Here is a 19,031-nt window from a genome sequence, read left to right as displayed (position 1 = left end):
AGGAGCAGAGCAGGGAATTGGCAAACCTTCTTTGTCCCCAATTCAGACGGCTAACAAGCATCTCAGACACAGGGGAGGACAGAAGCACTACAACCATACCAGAATTCACAATTCTTAAGCTCAGCTCTCCCAAAGTTAGTCATTACTCTGAAATAAATCATTCAACCCATACTGACCAAAGGAGCAGGCTGAAGAAGACGGGGATTCACTAAAACACCAGAACTCAGAGTCGTCTTTGCTTCTGGGCCCCCAGCTGGCTTGCTCAGTGTACCACAATTAATGGCTTCAATGGTTTCATCCAGTCTGCAAGCATAAATAAGAGCCATGAAAATTCCCTGCTTCCCCTGGCACCATCTCCCTTTTCCTGCACAAACACTTCTGACCCAAAGCATTTTTTCACCACCTCCCCTAACTATATTATTTCCTTGCTCAGTCTGATTTCTAATTTGAACAGTGACTCTTCTCCACCACAGAAACCCAACTTGGTTTGAATTTGAGATTAATTGCTTCTGTTGAGGCCTTCTGCAGCATCTTTTTCCAGGGCAGCTTTCTCTTTGACAGACATGCCAGCCACTGAAACCCCACGCAAGCGTTGCAGTTGGCCTTAGGGGAGGGTCCCAGCAGAGCTGTGCTGAAAGAGGTGATATGCTGCAAGCCAGAAAGACCCTCAAGGAGCTAAAGAACACAAACACAAAACTGTATCCTAGTGTCGGAGGTGCCCTTGAAGGGATCAGCTTGCTCAGCTTTCCTTACACCTGCTCTGCCAGCTTCAGCCAGACCACTATCCATAACAGTTTTCACTTCTCTGCTCTTGGGCATGCCTTCACACTGCCAGTTCTCACTCACTTGCTGTGGTATTCAGCCATGCTGTCATCTTCCTCCAGGATCTGCCTGCCAGCAAAGTCAATGGTGATTTTTCTGGAAAGCCGAGAGGCATGACGCAGCTCCTGCAGCTCCTGCTCTCTCTTCTGGAGGGCTTCCCTTTCCTGCTTGGACAGCCACTGGTTGGAGTCCATGGCAAAGTAATCTGATTCATCATCAATGACCTGAGTTCGACGTACGCTGGTGAGAAACAACCACAATGGCAGAAGATGAGCACAGCAGGACAGTGACACAGTGCTGACTGCCCCAAACCTGCCTTCCTACCAGCTTCCTTCTGTTCCCTCTAGAGAGCTGGACTGTCAGGGACACAAAGAAGGACATGCAAATGGGACCTATTAGAGGAGTTCACTCTTGTTCCACCAAACATCAACATTAAGGTGACTGTAGCTACAGTCCAGGTTTTAGAAGGAACTCTCTAACATTTCTGTTAGAGGCAGCTTAGCCTGCCAGATAGTTTATGCTATTTCATGACAGTCTCACAGCTAGTATCTTACCTTGTCCTGTCAAATTCCAACAACTTGTCTTTGTGTTTCACAGCCATCTCCAGACCTGCTTTGAGTCTAGCTTCTTGTTGAGGCAGTAAGTCTTTGCTTATGGTATCCAAATTCCCTGAACTTTCAGCACCTGAGATGAAAAACAGGTCACAGCTCAATAATCAGTTGTTTGAAACCCAGTCTCAGTGGGCCTGGCTGTAGAAATGCCCCCTAAAAGAAAACGTCACTTAAGGAGCTGAAAGAAGAATTTTGCACCAAAATCAGCACCTTTCCAAAGCAAGTTCAAGCCCCGATTTTCCCACGAGCCCCTTTCACAGACCCCTTCCTCCAAAGAGAAGGAAGCATTTAAATACTATAGTGAATCATCTAGGTAGTGTTTAGAGAGGTCGTCTTGGTCCTTGATTCTCCTTGCCCCTTCCCTAACAATTTGGGCAGTCTAAATTCTGCCCATCACCAGCCACAGGCATTCAGTCCCCTCCTAAAAGCCAAATTCTCTCCTGAGTGTTGTCACCTCCACAAAGAGACTTGGTCACAACAGAGCTGACAATTGCTAGTTACATACAGAGCAATCTATCTGTCGGCTGCTATATGAGCCTCTTAAAAATTATATTCTCCCTCAACACACCTCAGCAAGTTTTTCAGACCAGCTATTGTTAAAGAGATGGAGAAATCTATTCCCAGCAACTATCTCTTCTTTCTTACCATTTCTGGCAAGGGGCCAAAACCCAAACAAACAAACAAACAAAAGGGAACAAAAAAAAAAAAAAAGTTTTGCATCAAAGCCACAATGGAACAAACCAATGTATTTCACAGAAGACACCACAAAGGCTAACATGTTTATTTTAGGGAAATAAAAAAAGCTTGTATTTCCCTGTTGGTGCTGATCCACATTTTTTCAGTTCCAAGACAAATAGCTAACCACATTTCAGCTTTCGCCTACATAGATAATGCACAAAGCAAGACCTGGCAAGGGCAGAAGGGAAGAACGATAAAATGGGTAAGAAAGAAAAGGAGATCCTGAAGTATGTCAGGATCTCTACGGGAAGATTACAAACAGACTGACTCTGTGGTCAGCTGTTACTCTCAAGGACTTACAAGATCTCCTGCCATCTCAGCAGCTCTAAAGAGAAGTTGACACAGACCCAGAGTAAATATTTTCTCAGTTCTTCAGCAAAGTGTATTTTTCAACCAAGAACACTGTGACCTTGGCTATATTTCAGCTAAACTCAGACAAACACTCCCACAATGCACAGGTCTTTGCTGGGAGACTGGGTATTATTTCCTCTTGCTTTCCTTGGCTCTATTCCTATTTTTAGCTCATAAGATAAGTGTTAGACAAGAAGAGTCATTAGAAAATATTAACCACCACCTCTCTAGACCCAGCAAATCAGATAGCAGCACTTCATCTTCCACAGCACACATTCCACATGAGACTTATCCTAATTTTCATGGACTTCACAATGATCCAGTTCATGTGATTGATTCAGGAATGCCTAACGAGCAGCCTTGGGGCCTCTGGGTAAGGACATTATATGGTTGCCATTTGACACTCGCAGTTATCACCTCTGCTGAAGTCCAGTAACGCTGATGATTGCTTGCAGAGAGGATACAAAGAGCCAACTTCCCAGCCATCCTTTTAATGCCTACCATGTAGCAACAAGGGCAAGCGGCTCAGTGAAATCTGAAGCAAATAAAGTTCACAAACTGTCCTGGCAATTTAAACCCCTGAGAAACATTCAGGCATCAGCTCCCAAGAAAGAATTACCTTTAGACTTTGACAGCAATTCTTCATAATTTGGGTGAATGTATGTCAACAATTTACACATCAGGACGGACACACTCTCATTCCTACACAAGACCAAGGCAAGTATAGCACAGTGAGGCAGAGCAGCTCCTGCTGTTGCATAATTGATGGGATTCACTACTTGACAGGTATGTCATTGCTACTGACCTGCCATGAGCTTCTTCAGCAACTTCTGGCTCTTGTTTGAGTCCCGTTGAAGAATGTCCTGCTCTTCTTTAGTGCACACCTAAGAAAAAAAAGAAAATTTAGACTTATGAAGGACATCACCTGCTTGACCAATTTCAGAGCCTCAGACAACAGCTCAGGGTTAAGCTGTTCAAAATGGCCAATACAGTCCACACCTTCCCTTCAGTGTTATTTACACAGGGAGAATCCTGACAGTTTGTTCTTTACTAAAAGCAACCCATGAGAAATGTACAGCTTGGTCTTTCTGTGGGTGAGTACACTGCTAGGTGATCTCAAAGGATTAGAACTGCAACCAGAACCTCCCTGAGCAATGCTTAATACAGAGGTCCCCTCCCTTGGCTGGCCACTTGGAGTTAAACAGATCTTCAAAAATAGCAACCGATCTGATTTAAAACATTTTATTCATCCAACCAGTATTTTCCTCTCCTTAAGTTAACTTTATTTTATTTTCCTCTCCTTAAGTTAACTTTATTTAATCTGCCATCATTAACTTGCTCCCTTTCTCCAAAATGTGCCCTTTCAACCAAACGCAGGGTGTAACAGGTATGCCAAATGAGGCATGCCACACAAGTGTTGAAGTCAGCACACTAGCCCTGGCCATGTCTTCTGCCCCTTACAAGGCTGCCAGAGCTGTGCTCAGGGTGAAGGCTGAAGCCTTGCACAAATTTTGGATGTTAGTGTGATGCACTGGACAGCCACAAGATACTGTCATAAATCAGGCAAGCAACAAAGTGATGTAAATTATGAGGGAAACCTCTCCACGCTCTGATGTGGCACATAATAAAAGAAACACAGAGTGACTTAAAGCCACAGCAGTTCTCCTTCCCCTAGGAGGAGAAGACCACACAGGCTCTTTCCTGCCCAGGTTCACAGCTTGGATAACTTTGCTAGAGGAACTTTGATCTCAGAGGCTAATTCAGCCCCATGCCATTTCAAGGCCCTGAGTGTACTACACCACGTTCAAACACAGCAAATAAAATACACCTCATTACTAACCAGAGCACCACAGAACAAGCAGGGTCCAGAGCCCTCCTGCTCACAGACAATGCGCCCGCAAACCAAGCAGTTGTTGATGAGCTTGTGCTTCTGGCCCAGGCACTCGCAGGCATGACGCCCAGGGATCAGGACAGCCAGCTTGTCTTGCCCCTCCTTGGTATACAGGCTAACATATTTGGTCTTCTTCTTAGAGGAACTGCTACTGCTGCTGATTCCGCTGCTGTTCTCCTGTGCCTGAAAAGCAAAAAAACCAACAACCAAACAACAAACAAACTGTATTTGCAGTACAACACTGGCAGCAAAAAGAAAGCACTGACCCTTGAACAGGCTGGGGAGCCTCAGACAAGTATTATTCTGCCTGACTGGAAGGAAACTTGGACCAGTCCCCAGATTCAATGGAAAGACAAGCTTAGACCTGCCAGAAAAGGTCCAAGGAAGCTAAACAAAGCAAGGACATAAGGATGTTGCTGATGCACTTGATGTTTGCTGCCTCTGAAAGCTAAAACTACTTGGATCTAGAAGGCAGGTGTGCTGTCAGTCCTCCAGACCTGCCATATCAACTCACAGGTGTTTAACAGCTTCGAACACCAACTCAGCTACTCCCAGATTTCAAGGGCTATTAAATTATAGCAATGCCCTGTTTGTTTGAAGTCCTGTGTGCACCTGTCCCCAGAAACAAAGCTGTTGATGGCAGCAGGGCCTCTTCATTCACAGCCAGTTCACCACACAGCATTTCTTGCTTTCCACCTGGCACAGCCACCTGAGAAGAGGTTTCCCAGGCACCACATGTTCATGTATTTAGCTGTAAAGTAAATTCTTCTCCTTATTTCATGACTTGGCATCAGTGATTCTGTGATTCACCTCTCTGAATTTCAGTCAGGGACTGCACTGGGTCAGGCCGAAGTAGAGAAACCCCAAACAGAAACAAAGCAAGGTATTTTAGATGAGGGCTGGATTAATAATCTAATAGTGAAATTCTGTTTTCTCCCTCAGACCCTACACCTTAATCAAAGAAACAAATAGTTCCTCCTCCCACCCGACATCACCAGCAGGTACCGGCTGAGAAGTGAATTGTTGAGAAGTTAATTGCAGGAATTAATTACAGCACAGAAATAATTCCAGGAGAACAGAACAAAGCCAATAGCTACCATTTTTCTGGCAATACTCAAAAACAGATGCTTTGGGAAGTAAGCACAAACAGACTCCAGGCACAAACCTGTCTTGTAACACTAGATGAGACTCATTTCAACCATGAATTGCATGCCAGTCATGATCAAGGAAGACTAGGACTTACTACCCTTATTTATTTCAGCAAGCAGCCCTCCAATGTAAACGCACTCTCTGGCCTTTAGTTGTCATATCTGCGACACGTTTGAAAATCCGCTTGTGGCGCAAGTGCAGGCGCTTCTTTGCCTCTCCTCTCCACAGTCTCTCTTGACAATAGAAAAGAGGACTTCTTGGAAACCCTTTCCCAGAAAGCCTGTTTTCATTCACCACAGAATGACAACTCGCTCTCTCCGCCTGCCACATGCTGGAAGATCACTCCCGCTCCCTAACCCACACCCCTCAGCTAGCATTGCTTCTACGTCCCACATCCTCCCATGCTGCTTTTCTTGATGATGGTGGCATGCTGTGGTATTAAGACATCTCGTCTTGGACTCTTTTTACCTGCTCTCAATAGCAGCAGGCTACTAGTTTAGTAACAGGCAGATGCAGCACTTCCATTTTCCCCAGTTCTGCCCAACTGGTTTTACTGCCACCGCCAGGTCCAAACACTACTGTTACGAAATAGAACGTTACTGTCCATTTTTAACCCTGCAGTTCAAAAAATTTGGGGTTTTTTATTGTACAAACACTTTCACAAACATTTTAAGCATTTGCAGCCTCCCTGCTACAAAAACTTTAACTTAAAAACATAAATTTAAGTTCCACTATTTATTCAGGTGCAACCCTGACTCTCAGGATTTGGATGTTGCTCAGTCAGGGCTGCACATGGACAAATCATGGCATTTAATCCTGGGAAGTGCAACATGCTCAGTGTTTATAGCATGAAGGACTCCACTGCAAGTCTAACAATGCACGTCAAGCATACTGCACACCCACACACTTATTTCTGCAGAGCACACGCTTGTGCTCAGACAGCAACAGCATGATCTGCTGTACTTGATGCCACCTGGGACCACAGTCATACAGCTGGATCTACACCTAAGGAAGGAGCTTGGTTCCCAGCCAGTAGCACTGAGGCAAAACCCACTACACCGGAAATAAAATCCAGAAATTCAGCCTAGGAAATCCAAACAACATTTAACAGCTAAGATTGTCATATTTGATGCACTGACTGCAGGAAATTGTTCTTCTGAATAAAAGACAAGTCTGCTGCAAAAAGTTAGTTAACTATCACAGAGAAAGGCAACTACTGCTTGCTGCATGGCCTTCCGCTGCTTGAAAATGGCAGGTTTTCTTGGTGTTTAGCATTTCTGTGCTCTTATTTTGCAGTTTCTTTCATTGCAACTCAGACTGTTTATGAATACTGCAAAAAAAAAAGTCTCCACAAAATCAAACATCTCAATCTCACTAAAGGTACAGGAGTGGAGGTGAACAGGAGAGGGAAATGGTGCTGCTGCTCAGTGGAAAGGCACTCACTACAGCCCTCAAATTCCTCTGTCTAGCACCCAAGGCTTCCTCTCTGAAGCAGCACGAAATACTTCAGCTGCCAATTAAAAAGCTTTATTCAGCATGAGTGAAAAGTTTTAAATGTAGCAAGGAATGTTCTGCCTACTTGGTGGCTTCCTTAATTGCTCAACTTCACAACTCTGCTTTAAAGAAATACATTTTATTACTAATTACAGCATCTACTTCCATTGTCTGCTCTCTCATCCAGGCTTCTTCAGCAGGGTGGAGTAAAATCCATTTTGCCATAGTCACTATCTTTTTGGCCATATAATACATCCTGTTAGAGACATAAATATACAGTCTTTCTCCCCATCCTCATATTATTTCCTCACAGCACTGAGACTCCCAGGGACACACACAAGGTATGAGCACAGCCCATCCAAATCTGCAGTCAGCTTTGAACAGTTGATGCATGGGAACAGCCACCCCTCTCATTGCAAGTGGGTGACTGTACAGCTCGCGGACAGTGCGGGACCCTCACCTACCCAATGGCTGCCAAAGTATTTGCTCAGGTTATAGCTTTTGGCTGCCATGCTGCATGCTATCTACGAGTGAACGAAGACACACAAATTTATATATCTCAGAAGGTGTATGGTATATAAGACAAGACAGGGTTTGCAGGGGGAGGCAAGCATTTATTAGACCCTATGACATAACCAGGAAACACAAACATGCTTTCAGGTACATAATCCCCTTCAAAGGATTCGGATCTCTGAAAGCCTATTTCTGCTCTCCAGTCACATCTTTTGTTAGTGTTTGATATTACCTTTCCCCACAACCCAGGTTCAAAGTGTGCCCTCACCACACAGTGACATGCAGCCTGCCCATGCATCCCAGACGCTCTCACCTTGGCCAGGTCAAGGGGGGTTTTTACTTCCTCTACATGTGCACTTGGCTCAGCATATGCAGATGTGTCCTGCTTGTTCCTTCCTTTGCGTTTACCCTTTTTCGCTTGGTCTCCAGCCCGAGGCACTTCAGAAGTCTCTGGAAATACGCGTAAGCACAAAGAAAGGCTGGGTAACTACCAACATGAGAAAGATGTCCCTGAACTCTTACTTGGGGAATGAAAATGGGCTTTACACTGTCACAATGAACAGAAACAATCACGGGCATTCATGGCACGTAACTGTTTATAAACAGAATAAGCAAGACAAGCTCATTTAAGACTTTAATTCCTTCCCCCCCCCCCATACCACTCACCATCCTTTTTCCGATAGGCTGGCAGAGGCTCAGGAGGCAGCTGGGAGGATTTCCGCCACCTGGCCAGCAGTTCTTCTACAAACCAGCTCTTCTTTCCATCAGTCCCCTGAATGAGGTCAACAACGTACTCCCGGATCTCATCCTCGTTTGTTATTGACAAGATATACCTGCAAGAGGGTGGGATGGAGAAAAACAGGTCAGGAGGCTTTTTTTTTTTTTTTAATGAGGAAACCAATGGTCTAATCACACACATACGCAATTTATCTCTCCTCTTCAGATTATTATGTCATAGAGTTCATTACCTGGTGTGCAAAGAGCCGGTATCACACAGAGAGCAGAGAGATTATTTATTGCATGTCTGCGGAGAGATGGATGCTGGGTGGTAAATCCACAAAGCCAGCACGCCTCTTAAGACATAGTAAACCACTTCATACACTTTGAACAATTGTTTACTGTTATGTTCAGTCACATTTAATTCTTATTGGTTCTTACAAGCTTTGTCTGCATTTAAGGGTGTAACACTTTTTTTCACTGCCATGTTCTGTGGGGAGGGGGCTTTGTTAGTTGGGGGCTTTCCTTGCTCCAGGGTGGATTGTTTAGTATGCTAATTAGGATAGTTCACACATAGGTCAGGTAATTTTCTTTTTGGTGTCATTAACCATCTGGTTATCTTTAAGCTTATCTTGTTATGCCCCAGCTTGCTGTATTTGCGGTCTCTGTCCCTTCTCCCAAAGCCTTGTTTTGTTAACTGTTTGTAACATCCCCTGTTTTTCAAATTTGTTCTCATTTTTCATTATAGATGTTTACATATTTTGTCTAAATTTCAAGTAATGTAACAGACTGGCCTTCTGTTAACCACCTATCCAGCAAGACTGTCGACTACAAGATCAGGTTTCTGTAGAGACCACCGTAAGAAATGGGGTTATGAGTCAAATTTTGTGACGAGTTTAAGAGAGACACTTTGGAAATGTCTTGTGGCTGCTTCACTGAAAAAGAAGTAAGGTAAAATATCTTTCTCCTCCAGTTCCAGCGTAGAGTGACGTACCCCACAACACCACACAATTCACCACGAGACGCCGGTTCCCACCGGAAAAAATTAAAATCGCACAACCCAAGGAGACAGCGGCGCGCCCTCCCTCGCCCACCCACCGGGGCCCCACGGGCCCCGCCGCCGCCCCCCGGTCCCCTGACGGTGCCCCAGCCGCGGGACGCCCCAGCAGCCGCTCTGCAGACACCATCTCCCCTCAGCGCTGCCCGAGCGGGACCTGGCGGCAACGCGAAGGGCCACCAAGGCCTGCCACAGCAGACAGGCGGAAGGGACCTGCAGGGCCCCGGCGGAGGGAACGGCCCCAAGCGGCTCCCGCCACGGCTCCAGCCCCGCTCACCTCACGACCTCCTCGCCCACGTCCAGGCCGAAATCCCCGCGCAGGTGCTGGATGCACCAGGCCAGGAGCGGGCCGCGCGCCGCCATCTCCCGCGCGGGGGAAGGCGAACGGCGCCGCACCGCACCGCCACTGCCCGGCCCCCCCCGGCAACGCGCCCGCCGCGCCGCCGTTCCGGCGCCGCAGGGACCTCCCCGCGCTGGAGGCGAGCGGAGGCGGCCCTTGGCCCCGCCGCGGCGCTGAGGAAGCGGGGCAGGCAGGTGAGCTGAGGCCGGAGGAGCGGCAGCAAACCCTGCCTCCGCTGAGGTTCTCCCCAGGCCCGGCTGGGAGGGAGGAGGCCGAGCCGGCCGCACGGAGGGCTCGGGCGCATAGGGAAGGTGCCCCAGGCTTCCCGCTGTGCTCCACCGCGTACCTGAGCTGCCTCCTCCTGTCCAGCCTGAGGGGAAGGGGCGAGGGCTCTGTCAGGACACGACCAGGCCCCGCCAGCCCGCACCCTGCCGGGCTTCCAAGGGCTGAGCTCGGGGCTGGGGCCTGCGCACCTTCCCCGCCACAGGCAGGGCCGAGGTTCGAATCCCCAGAGTACTGCCTGCACCCTCCGCTCCACAGCCCCGCACAGATCTGATCTCGCCTGCAAACTATTTAATCAGAGCTTTTTCTCGCCCACAGACAGGTTCCCCGTGTCCCTGAATCTCTTCACCCCCACACTCACAAGGTACAGACGGTCCCAGCACTCTGCCAAAATGACCCCTGGCTCCAAAGCCCGCTCCCTTCCCTCTGCCCGCAGTCAGGAAACGGCTGCAGAGCCAGCACTTCCCTCGCTTGGAGAACAACTCCTCTGAAGTCAAAGGCCACAAGTGGTGTAAGTTTGCATGGAAGAAAAAATGCAGCTCGCCAGTCTATGTAGGCTTGCAGGGAGAGGAGGGAATAGTTAGGGTTAGGCTTAGGCTTTGTGTGTCACAGTCCACTCTAAAAAACTAAAACACACCCCAAACAGAGCAGAAAAATATTCTTCTTAGCTCATGTTTCACATATGCCAGCACTGCAAGGTAGAAGGGAATGGAGAGCTATGCCATCGTTGGAAAAAAAAAAAAAAGGCCAGCACTAAAAGCCTGATTAAGCAAAGACACATTAGGATGAACATTGAGATATAAAGGCAGCGATAACTACTGGAAAAGGAGGGAATGTATGTGGGACCAACAGCTGCTGAGACATTGGATGTACTGGAGAACAAAATGTTTTCTTAGAAAAAATGCAGCTCCAGCTGTGTATCAGTGAGGATCATTGCCTGGGCCAAGGCAAAAGCCCCCAGACCCAGCAGCTGCCAGACTAGGGCGCAGTGAGACCCTCAGCTGCCTGCACAGCTCACATCATGTTCACAGGGTGCAGCTGCCACAAAGGAGCCTCGCATCAGGGAGACTGTGATTTAATTTGCCATTACACGATCTTTGACTGAAACTGGGGGTGCCTGGCCTTCCCCCCCCCCGCCCCCGCCATGTGCTGCTTAGTTAAATCTTCCTACAGCAAGACTTTGTTTGCACGTCAGAGGGAGCTCCAGGCATAGCCTGGAGGCAGGAGAAAATCGGTGATGCCATCCTTTCATCCTAGTTGCTGGGCTCCATGCCTAGCTAGGCTCCCAAGCTTGCCTTGGTGTCCCTCCTGGCATGCTATCCTGCTCACCAGGGACCTGGACACTGCTCACCAGGGACCTGGATTACCCTCTGGCACTACCCATCCATTGACGTGCCACCATGACACTTGCCCAGTCCTGTGGTGCGTTTGATCCAGGGACAGGTCATGCTTGAAAAGACCACAAAGTATCATCTCCCACCTACAAGAAGGGCAGAGTGGCTGAGATTTGCAAATCCCCTCAGCATGGAACTAAGGTGAGAGAACAGCCAAGGTCTGTACATAAACATCAGCTTTAATGGAACAAACATTCTGTAAACGTTGACCCTCTCACAATTATATCCACCTAAGCTATGCAGTTTTATGGGAAGCTGAGGTAGGCCTTGTGTTACTTAACAGCTTTACAAGAAAAGAGAGAGAAGGTGCTAGAGAGAGGGAGATCACCAGTCCTAGATCCAGCACTGGACCTGCCAGCACGGGTGTTTGATGCAGAGAAAGAGCGAGCTAGAGAGGCCCCTGTGTTTTGGCCCCGGCTCCTAGACTTCTGGAAGCTCCTTTCGGCCCAGTTCCAGGAGTGGCTGAGACACAGTCAGTGCAGGCCGCAGCCTGTGACCCCCTTTCCCTACTTCTGAGACCTTCTCGGGGCATTATCTGGGCTCATGGTAGTCACTTAGGCCTTGTCCCTTACACAAAGAAACATCATTTTTGGCCAGAGCAGTCCTCCCACCCTGTTCCCTGTGAACTCACGCTGAATGTGCCTGAACTCACACTGGTGCAGGAAAAAAGCATCTTGACCAAGGTGTGATGGTGCAGGGCTTTCTATGCTCCCGGCCATCGTCACTCGCTGACATTTTTTAAAGTGCTGTAGGCAGGCAGCAGACTGCAGAGCCAAGGCTTTTCTTTTGCGAGCAGCTGGGAAGGGAACAAACTCCCTCGGGAAGGCTGGCTGGTTTTGGTGGCACTGCCCGCAGCTGAGCACAGCCGTCACCCTCTGTGGCAGCCGAGAGCGGTGTCGCGGGGCTGCGGCCGCGTCGGCGAGGCCGAGGCCAGTGACGGCCTGCGGCGGGGATGGCGCAGCAGGAGCCCCGCCGCGCAGCGTGGCTCGGGGGTCCGTGTGCCGCCCCCTGCCCGCGGCAGCGCTGGGGCTGAGGGCTGCCCGGCCCGCGAGGCAGGCTGCGGCGGGGGCCATGGCCGTGGCCGCGCGGCCTTCGGCGGCCCAGTGCGTCCCGGACGGGCGTACCTACCCGGGGGGCCGCGGCAGCCGGCGCTCAGCGGCGGCTGAGGCGCCGAGGGGAGCGCCGTGAGGGGCACCCGCGCTGCGGGGAGCGGGCTGAGGGGGCACACGCTGAAGGGGGCCGCGTTCAGGTCCCGGCCCCAGGCGGGCGGGCTGCGGGGAGCGCGCGTCGCGCCGTACGGAGGGAAGAGGCCCCGCGCGCCTCGGCGCTCGCGCTGGCGGCCGCAGGGCAATAGCGTTTCCCCACGGGCGGCGGCCTCTCCCGCGCGGGCCGGGCGGCGGCGGCGCAAGGGGCAGGGCAAGGCGGGGCGGGGCGGGGCGGGGCGAGGCGGGGCGGGGCGGGCGGGGGCGGGCCCCGGCGGCCGCTACCGCAAGGGCGCAGACCGGGCCGGGGGCTGGGGGTAGTCGTCGTCGCCGCCGCTCTGGTCTGCCTGCTGGGCTAGGCTGCAGCCGCCTCAACGCGGGGCCATCGCCGGCCGCCTGCCGAGGTGAGAGCGGGGCGCGGCGGTCTGCGCCGGTGGCCTCTCCCCGCAGGCAGGGGCATCCCGGTGTGCGAGGCCTGCGAGCCCCTCGGTGGCTCCTGTATATCATGCAGCCGTTACTTTTTGATTGCTTTGTGCCTGTCAGACTTGCATGATCATGCTAGTTCTGTTTGTGGAAAGCAGAGCCCCAGGTTTTTCATACAGTGAAGCATTCTGAAAAGACATCAGTGTCATTTCTTTATTGAAGTAAAAACTGTTAATGATGACCTCTTTGTCCCAAGGTGGGGAAACAGGATTTGGAAAGACACCGGTGAGGTGGAAGGGCAGCTGTCACTTGCTATGATTTAGAGCTGAAGTTTAATTAAAGCAAAGTGGATGATTCTAATCAAAACCCTGGAAGCCTGAGGAGCAATGAACTGCTAAAAATATATAAAACTTGTTATGGTAAAGCGCCTGAGGCTGCCACACAAATTCTGGGGTAAATTATATGAAAAAGCGAGTGGGGTCTTGTGGAAAAGAAGTGATGGGTCTTACTCTTGGGTTCTGCTTCGTCTTTTCCTTAAAGCACCACAAAGGATCAGGTGAGCTGATGAGAAGGTGAATGTTTGCATGTGAGGAGAAATCAGTGGCAGCTCTAGTAGATCAGCCAGGTATATTTATCGTGGAGCAAGTGGTGAATTCTGACTAAAAGCCTCTTCCTGAAAAGTCTACAAGTAAAATGGAGGGTTGTTACAAAAAAGCAGTTCAAATCGTTTGAATGAGAAGTAGCAAGTGAAGATTTCTTTGGAACAGATTTTTTTTTTAATTATGTAAATTAAGGGGAATAAGTTTGTGATAATGTGCTGTACAAACTACAGGCTTCTTTGCCCTGACATCACAAAAAATAACAAAAATAACAAAAATAACCTGCTTTCTGATTATTTTTCATTGAACTGAAGCACAGTACTAGTAAGATAACACAGTGACCAGGCTGTTAAGATCTTCCCTGCACTCCCTGTGGCGAGCCGGTCGGTATCTGTCTCGTGCAGGAGATGGGTCAGCTGGCACTCTGACAGCCGGCGTTTTCTGTCTTGGTGCAGAAAGGCCAGGAAGATCTTAATGGTTTTAGTAGCTTTATTACTTAGCCTTTCTGGCAAAGGACAGATTCTCAACATACAGAAATACTCTCTTACCCCTTCATTAGCCTGAATGTACTCCTGGTGCCACTGAGGGCTTGTTTGTGTGAGGATACGGGCTGGCATAGTTCCGATGCTCACACTTAATGAGACCAGGGGTAGGCATTCCCAAGTGGGGAATCGCACATCTGCCCTGCTGTAAAATCTCACAAAAGAGCAAAACTCAGTATTAAGGAGCAGCTTAAATGGTTTTTGCTTCAAATAAATAAATAAATATGCTCACTCTGCAGATACAGTCCTACTGTTTACATCAGGAAATGCAATCTTGAAGCTAAAGCCCAAAGTTTTTTTCCAGGAACAGCAGTCTCTGGGCAAAATGCAGGAAAAGGTGTTTGCTTGCTTACATTCCCATCCCTGTGGGAATACAGGAGAGTTAACTTCAGTGTGTGAGTGGGGATGCTGCACTGGAGCTGATTTAGCTCTAGCTGTGCCTCTGATGCTAACTTTTGAGTTCAGCTTTGTATGGGAAACTGGAATAGCACGCAGCTATTCTGAAAATGAGTAGAATTATCTTAAGAGGGAGATACTGCTGAAGCAAAAGAGCTCCGGATGACCCAAAATAGAATTTATAGATAAGAGCCCAAAGAATTGCAGAAGATTTCCACATCTAAAAGCTTCCCTGTTGTGTTTTTAGTTTTTTTCTCCAGCTATTGTTGATCTAGTAAAATTTTCCTTAAAATAGCACTTGGGGAACTATACCTGTGCTGTGCGACCCCAAATATATTGCTAAACAATTTCTATCTATCGCTACAAATGCTTTTGTCTAGCAATATAATTAATAGCAAAGTTTAACATGGTAAAGAAAGGTCATGTATGGTGTTGAAAATAAATTTCAGACAAGGATGAAGTGGCTGCATCACTATACTTTGTGTAATGTTACAGCACCTAGCAGAGGTTACCCCTGTGCAATGGGATTTCTAGAGTCTTAGGGCAAGAGGTATAGTCTGGAAAACCTCTTAAGGGGAACAGTCAGGTGGAAATCCAGTTAGTCATTATTACTACAAAGTAGTTTTCACTTTTGAGCTCATTTCTTGTAAGTTTGAAGAATTATTAAATAACTCCTCTTTTGGTTAAATCCATATAAACAGTGCAACTTCTTGATTCTTTACAGGGCCAGAGGGAAAGAAGAGGAATACAAAACCAGCTAAAGCCTGGTGCTTGTGAAGGCCATCCATAATTAGAATATTCAATTTAATTTATAAAATAGAGAATGGGAGCAATTTGAGACCTGCAGCAAAAGTAAGACCCACTGCTGTGACTCAGCATTGACCGATGTATTAATCTCAACTTACTAATATGCTTTTAAATGTTACAGAAACTTCGCATACCAGCCACTATAACAGAGTTTGACTCTAGGTTTCTTCTGAATCAATAAGCTGAAAGATTGATTCCTTTATGGAAGTACCTTTTTTATTAATAGCGCTCCATCTTGTGCCCTGGAAAAGGTACCCTGAACAAAGAAACCCCTGGGCAATTACACACTTCCAATTTAAGTTCCCCACCCCTCATGCAATAGTTAGGACTAGTAGTAATATTAATGTCTGGGGTCTTCTTGCTTTTTATTGGTTTGTTTTGTTTGCTGCTTCATTACTAAGAAGTTGCTAAGTGGTCATCTTACACAATATGACATCCTTTTAGGTCAGTTTGGGCTGATTCTGTAGTTCGGTATTCAGCATGTTGGAATAAGATTGTTACAGGTCATATACCAGGATCTACAGGATTTGTCTACTTCAACTGTTAATCTTTAAGCTGCTAGGTCTGTCTGTTCTAGCTTTTATTAATGTTTAAGCTGCTAGCTCGAAGTTTTGGCTTAACTTTTTCTACAACAATCTACTTTTTTAAAAGACGTAAATACCGAGAGTTGACAATAGATGTCAGCAGCATCTCCAGCTACCAAATGCTGGACTGTGCCAGGGACCAGGGCAACTGCTCATACAGCCTTCTTCAAGTTAATTTATTTAAGTAACATGCAGGGAATATATAAGCATATGGATGAGAGACTGAAATTGCTCATAATTTCCTAAGAGTTAGTGTTATCTTGCCAGATAATGGTCTCCCCAGGAAAATGGCATCAACAAAATCACCCACCGTTTCATCAGCTAAATCACCGTGGTCAAAGCCGGCGCTGGAGGGGCAGTGATGGGCAGTGAGGAGAACCTGCACCCCCAGACCAGATTTTTTTCCCCCATCTCCAACACGTGGTTTTCTGCAGATAGTCCAAATTATTTTTCTGACCCTTGAGATGAGAACATCACAGCCTTGAGAGCACTAATGAGCATAAAACTGCCCTGCATGGCCTCAGCTGGCCCCACACTCACACCTGAAAGATCCAGGAGCACCCCCTGAACCCAGCTGGGGGCACCCGGACCTTTCCTGGGGGTGCTGGATGGAGCTACGTCATGAGTGGTTCAGTGCTGGTCCCGGCTCCTTGATGGCTCTTGCTCCACCAAGCCAACCCAGGCCAGCAGGAGCATGGTTTCTTCCCTGGAAAAAGGGCTGGTTCTCCACGGACTGGCCCAAACGCCCCTTCTCCCTCCATGCTGGGGCTTGGACTGAGCTGCTGCCAGGTGGTTGGTGATGTTGGGGGTGGGAAGGGGGAAAGGGGCAAGGGGTGGCTTGCAGAGAGAGCCAGCAAGGGGGACATGGAGACTGGGTGGGAGCACAGGGGGTTCACTGCTGGCATGGCTGGACATGTGTTTCAGTAGGTGCCCTTTAATGCTCCAAAAGTAACTGCAAAATGAGCACAAACAGGGTATTTAGGAGAGGAGACAGTAGTGTTGAGAAAATAAGAAATCCTAAGGTTCTAATATGTTGCATTTTAAATCTTGGGGGCAAAATTGCTTTGTCTGGGCAAGAGAGAGCAATGGGACAGACCCCATCGTTTCCATCCCTGTAGCCTGAGGCTTTTCTCTGTTGAAGTAACATGAGATAATCAGAAATTGCTGCTGCTTCAGAGCATTTTCAAGCTTCTCCCCTCATGTCCAAAACAGGCCAGACTGAGCATTTCTGTTGGCTGTAGCTAGGCTGGGCTGGAAGGATCTCCTCCGGCTGTCCTGCAGCCAGGGCCGTGCAGGGGGGCAGCTGTTTGGCAGGGTGAGCAGATGTCCCTGCCGCAGGGATGAAGACCGAGGGGAGGGGGAAAGGGCCATCAGCTGTCAGGCTGCAGCCCTCTCACCCTGCTGTGGGAAATCCAAAGTGAAGCCTCAGGACCCCATCTCCCAGATGAGGGGGTTTCATCTTTTTTTTTCTGAATTTCAATGCTTCTCCCCCCAAAAAAAAAAAATAAAAAAAGCAGCTGTTACCACACTATGCTGCACTGTGGCATGTACGATGTCCACTTTATATTGCTGGCTTTTTACTTCCTGCTCCTTCAGATAAAGCCTCCCTGCTGCAGACGCCACAGTTTTGTGTTCAGATGCTGCTTGCTTTGCTAAGGGAGTTGCACAGGATGCCCTCTCTCACAGGAGTGCTGTTAATTTCAGTAAATGCCAAGCCTGTTCACATATATTCCTGCTCCGGATTGAATGATTACAGAGGCAGCTATGTCCATTGGGAGTGAGAAGGACAAGACCCGGGTACCTTCTCATGCTTCATGGTTGCTCCTCTGCTCTCTCTCTCTCCTGCCAAAAAATGTTCTTTTAATCTTTTTATTTATTCTTTGACTTTGTTTTATTTCTCTTTGCACGCCCACAGCCAGCATTACCCAAAAGGATACAAGGTCTCTTTGCACTTGTGCCTTGCAGGATCCCCACTGCCCACGCTGCGGTGTCGGGGTGGTGCCTCCCTGTGCCTGATCCTGAACAGGAGCGTCATTGTCCTTCCCAATGCCCTGCACAAAGGGGTATTGTCCTGCCCACCAGCTCCAGCCAGAGCAACAAGCTGGTTCATCCCAACTGGAGACACTGCAGCAGTTTCAAGAATAAAAGCAGGACATTTCATCTCTGTTCATAATAAGGCGCTTGGGAATCAGGCCGGTTTCTCACCTGTCTTGGTCAAGGATGAGGAGCCGAGTGTTGGCCAGTAAAACCCCTGGTGGGGTGGTCCTAACTCACCCAAAACGTCTTTGAGTCAGCTGTGAGCTCCCTTCACCCCATATGTCTTTCAACACGCAGGCTGGTCTTTGATAAACTCCCATAGGATTATTGTGGGGCTAATGAGAATCTGCATGTTTAATATGACTTAATGAAAGAATTACTAAGGCTACAATTGTTGGATGATAAACACGTTTTCAGAATTAAGATGCTCTTTGGGAGCTCCCAGATGGTTCAGAGCAGAAATGGGGGAAAATTCAGGTGACCATAGAATTTCTATCTGAATGGCGAAGTGTATTTCAAAATGCAAACAGGGATGCGACTGCCCCTGAGACCTCCGGGGATGCGCGTGCAGCTCCGGAATAACATAAGCTGCTTCGGCGAATCTGTACCATTTTCTGCGCATGGCACTTAAAAAATGGGGGCCTTGAAACCGAACATTGCAGAAGTGCTTCATCCCCAGTGCCTCTTCTTTTTATCAAAGATGGACTGATGCTAATAGTATTTTTTTCCCTTAGTAATATCACAAAGAATCAAAAAATGCAAAATAAGCTCATCCCAGAGCAGAGGCTTGGAATAGTGTCAAGTCGTGCTGATGCGGGGATGGGCTGTTTGGGTGGGTGGATTAAGACATTCTATTTTTGATAATAATATCAACTTAAAAGGTATAATATTGTAACTGAGTCGGCAGGCTGCATGTGTATAATGAAAGAAAGAGTAAGCAAAAAAGCTAAAGTGAAATATTAGCAATTTTACTAAAACCAGGCTTTACTTTCAGCTTAATTATGGCACCAGGGGAAAATTTACAATCCCGCCTCAGGAATATGAGGTAGTGGGGAAAACATGTAATTTAAATGCCTAAATTT

General features: G+C 48.0%; 1 protein-coding gene and 1 long non-coding RNA gene across 6 annotated transcripts in view; one reads left to right on the top strand and one right to left on the bottom strand.

Annotated features, from left to right (window-relative positions):
* TRIP4 (thyroid hormone receptor interactor 4) overlaps window positions 1–9,777 on the bottom strand; it is a 51,158-nt gene extending 41,381 nt beyond the window's left edge. For 2 of the 3 annotated variants that reach the window (XR_008822862.1, XM_056344849.1), the window contains exons 1-8: window positions 9,621–9,721; window positions 8,236–8,402; window positions 7,883–8,019; window positions 4,363–4,596; window positions 3,328–3,406; window positions 1,377–1,506; window positions 847–1,062; window positions 177–303 (exon numbers count right to left, since the gene is read on the bottom strand). Coding sequence is in view for 2 of the 3 variants with exons in the window: in XM_056344849.1 (XP_056200824.1) it covers window positions 177–303; window positions 847–1,062; window positions 1,377–1,506; window positions 3,328–3,406; window positions 4,363–4,596; window positions 7,883–8,019; window positions 8,236–8,402; window positions 9,621–9,706 (1,176 nt within the window). In the remaining variant the exon portion in view is untranslated. Of the gene's footprint in view, window positions 1–176; window positions 304–846; window positions 1,063–1,376; window positions 1,507–3,327; window positions 3,407–4,362; window positions 4,597–7,882; window positions 8,020–8,235; window positions 8,403–9,620 lie in introns of all 3 variants that reach the window. The other variant, XM_056344850.1, reaches the window with a different exon arrangement.
* Window positions 9,778–12,838: 3,061 nt separating this feature from the next.
* Window positions 12,839–18,294, top strand: LOC130152048 (uncharacterized). Of its 3 annotated transcripts, none has more exons than XR_008822865.1 (3): window positions 12,839–12,965; window positions 15,246–15,373; window positions 17,878–18,294. It is a non-coding gene; the product is annotated as an uncharacterized LOC130152048 (long non-coding RNA). The 3 variants fall into 3 exon arrangements; XR_008822864.1 differs by having other exon boundaries at window positions 17,828–18,294; XR_008822866.1 differs by having other exon boundaries at window positions 12,839–13,609; window positions 17,828–18,294.
* Window positions 18,295–19,031: the final 737 nt, after the last annotated feature.

This window comes from Falco biarmicus, chromosome 7, assembly GCF_023638135.1.
Source record: "Falco biarmicus isolate bFalBia1 chromosome 7, bFalBia1.pri, whole genome shotgun sequence".
NCBI classification, from domain to species: domain Eukaryota; kingdom Metazoa; phylum Chordata; class Aves; order Falconiformes; family Falconidae; genus Falco; species Falco biarmicus.
This window is presented reverse-complemented; position numbering and strand designations above follow the sequence as displayed.